At 47.7% G+C, this 7,413-nt stretch overlaps 1 protein-coding gene across 1 annotated transcript; it reads left to right on the top strand.

Moving 5' to 3' along the window:
* Nucleotides 1-323: 323 nt before the first annotated feature.
* Nucleotides 324-7,153, top strand: NDUFA6 (NADH:ubiquinone oxidoreductase subunit A6). The gene is made up of 3 exons (XM_082636402.1): nt 324-482; nt 6,112-6,227; nt 6,948-7,153. The coding sequence occupies exons 1-3, from the start codon at nt 344-346 to the stop codon at nt 7,077-7,079; spliced, it is 387 nt and encodes a 128-aa protein (XP_082492528.1). The 5' UTR covers nt 324-343; the 3' UTR covers nt 7,080-7,153.
* The last annotated feature ends 260 nt before the right edge of the window (nt 7,154-7,413 follow it).

Genomic DNA, 7,413 nt, shown 5'->3' with positions numbered 1-7,413 from the left:
GGGAGAGGGAGAGAGGGAGAGAGGGGGAGAGGGGGAGGGAGGGAGTGGGAATGGGAGGGGGGAGAGGGAGAGGGAGGGGGGAGAGGGAGAGAGGAGAGAGGAGAGAGGAGAGAGAGAGAGAGAGAGAGAGAGAGAGAGAGAGAGAGAGAGAGAGAGAGAGAGAGAGAGAGAGAGAGAGAGAGAGAGGCTTCTCAGCCAATCAGAGAGCCCCATAGCCGTTATCCCGCCCACCAGTAGTTTAGGGGCGGGACTTTAAGTTTTAGCCAATGAGAAAAAAGATTCGTCCCTCGGCCGGACTTAGGGTTGAAACGGGGTGAAGTTGGGAGGTGGTTTCTTTCGCAAGATGGCGGCGAGCGGCCTCAGCCGGGCTGCTGCTGCGGCCAGCATCTCGGTGAAGCCCATTTTCAGTCGGGACATGAACGAGGCCAAGCGGAGGGTGCGCGAGCTCTACCGCGCCTGGTATCGGGAGGTGCCGAACACTGGTGAGAGGCTTCGGCGCACGCGGGACCCCGGAGGCAGCCACCCAAGGTCGCCGCCGTCCCGGCCTCCCATTTCTGCCGGGCCGAGCCGAGGTCACCAGCTTGGGCAGAGGTGATTCCGAGCGCTTCAGGGAAGGAGGGTCACACGAGCCTTGGTGGGCCTGACCTGGCGGCGGCGGCGCCAGGGTCAGACCATTCGTGCTCTGCGTCGGAACCGCGCTGCTAGGGCGCCCTTGCCCTTTTGTCCCCCGGAATTCTTCCCGAACCTCTGGGAGGGAGAGCAAGGACTGTCAGTGACACGCTCACTTTATAGGTGAGGCAGCTGAGGCACCTAGAGGCGAAGTGATCCGCGCAAGGCCCAGAGCCAGCCCCTGGTGGGTCTGGAACCCAGAGTCAACTCTTCTGAATGTGTTTACAGACATCCATTAGGTTATATAAACAAAGGGGCGGTGGGATTTGAGCGATCATCTAGTTCCCACATCCCCCACAGAGAAAGAAGCAGAACCGGAGCAGGGAAGTGACTTTCCCAGGGTCATCCAGTAAGACAGTGGTGTCTTTTCCAGCCCCTCCGGGTGAGGTGCCTCCCTCCCCAGTCTCCGAAGTCTTTTTTTTTTTTTCCTTTGGTACGCGGGCCCCTCACTGCTGTGGCCCCTCCCGTTGCGGAGCACAGGCTCCGGACGCGCAGGCTCAGCGCCCATGGCTCACGGGCCCAGCCGCTTCGCGGCATATGGGATCCCCCCGGACCGGGGCACGAACCCGTGTCCCCTGCATCGGCAGGCGGACTCTCAACCACTGCGCCACCAGGGAAGCCCTCCGAAGTCTTTTTACCTAGTTCCACAGGCCCCTAGTATTCCTTAGGAACTCCTTCCCCTGCCCCCCCAGAACCCCTGACTTCGCTTAGATGTCAGAGAACCAATCTGTTCACCCGAAGGATTAACATATAAGCTCCCCGGGTTCAGAGACTGTTCTTTAATCTTGGCATCCCCCTCAGCGCTGCCCAGTGTACCCGATGAAAGAAAACTTGGGGAAAATCCCATCTGAACTGTCAAGGACAGTACAGATGTCAGGGGCTGTCGATATTTGGTAATTTTGTTGATTTGATTTAGTTGTTTTATCGTGTTTTTTAAGTGAGCTGGAGCACCATAGCACCCCTTAGGGTGCCACTTCCTTGTCTGAGTGTGAGAAGCAGTAAAATGGGGTGGTTACATGGACTTGCCTCCACTTTCCCCTTAGTAGCTGTGTGACCGTGAGCAAGTTGTTTCATCTCACTATGCCTCAGTTTCCTCATCTGTAAAATGATAATATATAGTATCTTCTTCAGAGAGTTGCTCTGTTGAATAGGTGAATGCATCTAAAGTGCTTAGGATAGTGTCTGATACTTAGACACTCATTAAGTGCTGGCTGCTACTGCTGTCTTGTTATTATTGTTACTGTCACGTGTAGGGCTCACTCTCCGTGCAGAACCCAGCTGTTTAACGTATGGGAGCTGTGTCAGCTCCAGTGTCACTTGTCCTCAAGCTGACTTTTTGAGAGGTTGCCCATGACCATAACTTAGACCCACAGGATACAAGGGAGGGAGAAACCAGAGTGATTGTAGGCGGGTTCAGGGACTACAAATTCACATGCCTTCAGGGGACAGATGGATAATAGGCTTAGGGGAGTGACAGTAGCGTGTGTGTGTGTGTGTGTGTGTGTGTGTGTGTGTGTGTGTGTGTGTGTGTGTAGGGTGTATTCAAATGCAGATGTTTAAAAGCAGGTTTGCCTAGCAGAATACATCTATGAGTGCCCAAGAATACTTTCTTGTTGCAGGGAGGAGCAGGGGGTGGGGAACAAGACCCAGATGGCAGAAAGAATAGTTGGCAAAGGGTAAAAAAATCAGTGACTGAGTTGAGGATAGAACCCAGGTATCTAGCTCATTCAAAATCAACACCCTCCGAGACTTTCCCTCAAATACTGTTTGAGAAGATAAGCCCACAGTCAGAAGGGTCCTGAGAAGAGGAGAAGGCAGGGGGTTATAGGAGCCTGTAGAGCAGGGGGAGGTTGGCGGGGGGTCAATGGGGAGGATCAGTGATCTGTAGCTTGTCGTTTGCTCAGGCCTGTGTGTACACTGGTGTCATGACATCCATCACTGGGGATTCCAGCTGAGGATCCAAGCTAAGGACTGGGAATAAGTAAAAGTATTGATAATAACTAACGTTCATTGAAATGCATACATGTGGCCCAGCACTATGCTAAATGCTTTACATTGCCTCATTTTAGGGTGGGTTCTAATTATTTCCCTGTCTTACAGATGAGAAAACTGAGGCACATAAACTTGTCTCACATCACACCATTAGTAAGTGGAAGAGCCAGACTTCAGACCCTGATTGTCCAACTGTTACAGTTGGCTCAGCTTCTGCTGTAGTTTTCCCTGAATCTCACGGGACCCAGTTATGCCGTGCTTGTGGAACAGAGTGCCATTTGCCTGGGTGGTTGCCTCTGCATGGGAGCACAGAACGAAACTGCCTTGGATTCCCTCCTTTGAAGAAATACTACATGCTGCTTGCTGGTTACAACACAACAGGAGACTTTCTATAGAAACTACTCATTTGTTTAATTTCCATTTCATTGGGTACCTCTTGTACTACAGGGTCAGTACTGGATGCCTAGAGAGATATGAAAGTGACTAAAACACAACCCTGCCTTCCAGGGTCTTATGGTCTAGTCAGGAAGATAGGCGTATATAACCAGATCATTAAAACCCCAAATATAACAGAGGTATGGGAAGTAAGTGCTGAAATTTTTAATAGTTAACATCTGTATCGATGCTTTACTGTTTATAAGATGTTGTCACTTGATTTTCGCCACATTCCTGTAAAGGAGTTAGGTAAGAGGTTATTGTCTTCCCTATCTTGTAGGTGAACAAATAGACTGAGGAGGCTGTACCCCAGGCAAGGTCCTAGTTCATGATGGTGTGGAGACCTTACCCAGCTTGTTTGACCCCAGATCCCATGTTCTTTTTTCATCACACCATGCTGCCTTCCCATCTAAGGATCTCCCGGCACTTGGTATGAATGCTACCAAAATGAATTGGAGCAGACGGCTGAGGACCATATCAGTGTCATCCTTCCTAACCTGTCAGAGCCTCCCTGACTCAGAAAAGCCTTAACAATAACTTGAGGAAAACACACAGACTATGGAAGTCACCTTCATCCAAAAGGGGCACTTCCATATCTTCTTTTTGTGCCTCTCAGATTTTTTCAAATCGAAATTAAAATATTCAGGATTCAAAGATTAAGCCAGGAATCTGTGAGTTGAGAAAGAACAGTTGGAAATGATTTACACCAGGGCTTCTCAACAGTGACATTTGTGCTGGATAATTCTTTGCTGTGGAGACTGTCCTGTGCATTGTGGGATGTTTAGCAACATCCCTGGCCTCCACCCAGTGATGCCATTAGCATTCTCCCCCCTGGTTGTGATCATCAAAAATGCCTCCAGATGTTGCCAGTGTCCTGGTGGGCAAAAATCGTCACTGGTTTGACAACCACTGATTTAGACCAAAGAACAGTCCAGTGGGCTATAGCTTAGGCTGTTTCTCACTGGTGGAGGGGGTGTGTCCAGGGAGTTGAGGTGGGAGAAGGATGACTAGGAGAAAGCTATGAATTTGCCTCTTTAGAGACAAGGATTCTTAACCTGGGAGGATGGGCATTCAGGGATTCGTGAACTGACATTGTAGGCAAAACTTTGCATTCGTGCCTGTGAATATTTTCCTGAGGAGAAGATTCATACACCCAGTGCGCTGGTGTGTGGTTCAGGAGATCTTGTGGAATGGGAGGAGGTGGACACCAGCTCCCCCAGTATGCACAGAGGCACCTTGCTTTTTTCTCCCGAGGTTGGGCAGGATTCTAATATGGAAACGCAGGAAAGGTAAGCACTGATAGCAGGGAAAGATTCCTCATACTCCTTTCCTTAAAAGAGCACAAAATTGTAAATTAAAAACCAATAAGCAACCTGGATTCTAGGCCCATGTTTGCCAGGGACCAGTAGTCTGACTTAAGGCAAGTCCCCACAGTCCTCTAGTGGTAAGATTCTAAATTCCAGGATCCATATTAGTTTGCATTCATTTGTGTCTCTGTCTTCTTACGGTCCCTTTGTTTGCTCTTTTCTAAAATTCCACATGTGATACTGTGGTGTTTAACAGCTAACTCTCTGTCAGGAAATCTAGATTTATAGTGTTTACCATTTTCAATGATGTAAATGTTCCCACCACGGTTGATTTTAAGCTATCAAGGTGAAGTCAGTGACGGCCGATCTGGGAAGAGATGTGTACAGTTGGTTCACCACGGCAGCCTGCTCCAGCACACCACTGGACACTGAGTTCTCTCTCATGTGATCCTGTCTTCTCTGTTAACACTTAGCTACAAAGCTGGGATGCAGCTTCTCCTACTAGGTTTCTGCTATTGCTTATTCTTTGGTTGAATCAGCCTGGCATGATCTCTCCCTCAGCAGAAGCTTTATTTTTCTATTGCCATCACTAAGTTATGAGTATAATTAAAGATTCAAACTTTGTTGTTGGTTAATTCAGTCACTAGATAGCCCTCGTGGTTTTCAGAGCTGGTTGTGATAGTTCCATAGACGAGAGTGGACCTGTCACAGGAGTGGCCACACCACAGGGTATCCTCACCAAGTGAGCCCACTGCCCTCCTCAACCACAGTGCTCATTCTAGCCTGTGAGCCTTGGTTATGCTGTCCCCTGAGCCTCGCGTGCTCCTCTCTTCTGTCCTTATTCCACCTACCACACAAGGCCCTGTTCATGTCCTTGCCATCAGCAAATCACTGAAGGCCAACTGCCAGAGGATGAGAATAAAAACACCTAATTTTCAAGGGACATCTGTATGTCTTGTCAAACTCCCAGGTCACTGAGTCTGTGCCACTATTTTAGCACTTAATCAGGGATTGCTGAATATTATGATTTTAATATGGGCACTCATGGATTTAAGAGCAGGAGCTACATCTTAAACTCCTCTCTTTCCTCCAGGTAACCTACTGTGGTAGTGATCGTTTGCTGGATTGATGCCTTTCCCTACCTGCACACGCAGCGGTCTCCCTCGACTCTTCAGTTTGCATACGGTGCACAGACCTACACCATATCACTGTACATTAATTTCAACCATGCCATCTTTTGTCAGTTCCATGTAATAATAATGCTAACATTTATTGAGAGCTTATTCCATGCCAGGCACTGTTCGCTCATAGAATCCTCACAACAGCTCTGTAGTTACATGTGCTGTTGTCGTCCTTACTTCACTCACAAATAAATACACTCAGGCACAGAGAAGTGAACATACACAGAATCATATAGCTGATAAGTGACAGAGCTGGGATTTGAACCCAGGTTGTTCATGCTCTTGAACTGTGCTATGCTGCCTCTTCAAATGCAGGGGGCTTGTCGCCCCAAACAGATTTACGCTCTTTGAGAGCAAGTGCCATATCTCACGCTTCCTCACATCCTCAAGCACCTAGCTTAAGGTCAGGCTAGTATTTGGTGAATGGAATGAATGGGCAACCTATGTGTTCAATGACTAGCCGTTGACTCAGTTCTTTTAAAAACACGTTTTAACCATCTCTACCCTGAATCATGTTTTCTCTTTAGTGCATTTATTCCAGCTAGACATCTCTGTGAAACAGGGACGGGATAAAGTCCGAGAAATGTTTATGAAGAATGCCCACGTCATAGACCCCAGGGTGGTTGATCTTCTGGTGATTAAGGTAACTAACTCTCCCTGACTGACTTTAAAGAGCAGCCAGCTTGTCCAGAGCTTCTCAGTCTTCTCAGATGAACATTTTATCTCCAAGTTTAAAAGCAACGACTAGGTCAGCAACTGTTACATAGTGTTTCAAAGGAATAGTTCAACTTGGAGGTTCTTACCTGGTTAAATAGATTATAAGATTATTCAGGGGAAAATCCACTGGGGCTTACATTTTAAAACTAAAAACAGACAGAGGAAAGTTTGAACTCTTCTTGAACCTCATCCCTGGAAGTTACTGCTTCACCTGGTTGCCAGTTTTCAGCCGGAAGAGCAGGCCATGGAGTCAGATCCTGCGCCTGATTCTGTCTCTCTGGTCTGTCTCATTAGCATCAGTGGCAACTTCAGCATATGGGCCAGTAAATAACATGGAAAGAATGTTAAGCAGGAATGTAGATTAAGCCAGTCAAGTTAGGCAGTCGGGGCAGAGGCCTGGTAACCTGAAGTCTCTTCTTGGAACCAGTCAGCCAGAGAGTTAAGGAGTATTTGAAAGGTCTCAGAATTACTTAGTCCAACCACCTCATTTTCCAGATGCAGAAAGTATGGTCTAGACACAGTATGTTACTTGCCCAAGGTCACTCAGCAAGTCAGTGCCAGAGCAGAGAATCGAGTCCTGGCCTTCATTGTTGTAATCCTTCCACTCAACCACTCTGACTGAAGACCTCTCCCCTCACTTGTGCAGGGAAAGATGGAACTGGAAGAAACAATTAAAGTGTGGAAGCAGCGGACACACATTATGCGGTTTTTCCATGAAACAGAAGCACCAAGGCCGAAGGATTTCCTGTCCAAGTTCTATGTTGGGCACGACCCATGAAATCACTCAATGGAAAAGTGCATGTTGATATTTAAATATTTTAGAGCACAAATAAACTCAATATATGATGGTCATTTCATGATAGATTTCCATTGGTGAACCAATGAGCAGCTGTACTTCTGCAGTCTTGCTTTTTGTCTGAACAAGTTGAACACACCACCTGTTCTTTCCTGTCTCCTGAAGTGTGGTGTTTCCAGTAAATTAGATTCTCTTTTCTCAGAGCCTTGCATGTTGGTAAACAGGAATGGTGAGGCCATCTGCTCAGAAACTGCTGTTCTGGGTGTGATGCTGGATGGCTTTGTTAACTTAGCTGTGTTTCTGCAGCCCCCAGGAT

The sequence above is a fragment of the Mesoplodon mirus genome (assembly GCF_964341445.2).
Source record: "Mesoplodon mirus genome assembly, chromosome: 11".
NCBI lineage: Eukaryota > Metazoa > Chordata > Mammalia > Artiodactyla > Ziphiidae > Mesoplodon > Mesoplodon mirus.
The sequence above is the reverse complement of the archived record's forward strand: the minus strand, read 5'-3'. Positions and strand labels throughout refer to the sequence as shown.

What these genes read in the sequence shown, in the direction of transcription:
- NDUFA6 (XM_082636402.1), top strand. Translation starts at nt 344, where the DNA reads ATGGCGGCGAGCGGCCTCAGCCGGGCTGCTGCTGCGGCCAGCATCTCG. An exon ending in TCGGGAGGTGCCGAACACTG is followed by an intron (nt 483 to 6,111) that starts GTGAGAGGCTTC and finishes TTTTCTCTTTAG; the next exon opens with TGCATTTATTCCAGCTAGAC. An exon ending in TTGATCTTCTGGTGATTAAG is followed by an intron (nt 6,228 to 6,947) that starts GTAACTAACTCT and finishes TCACTTGTGCAG; the next exon opens with GGAAAGATGGAACTGGAAGA.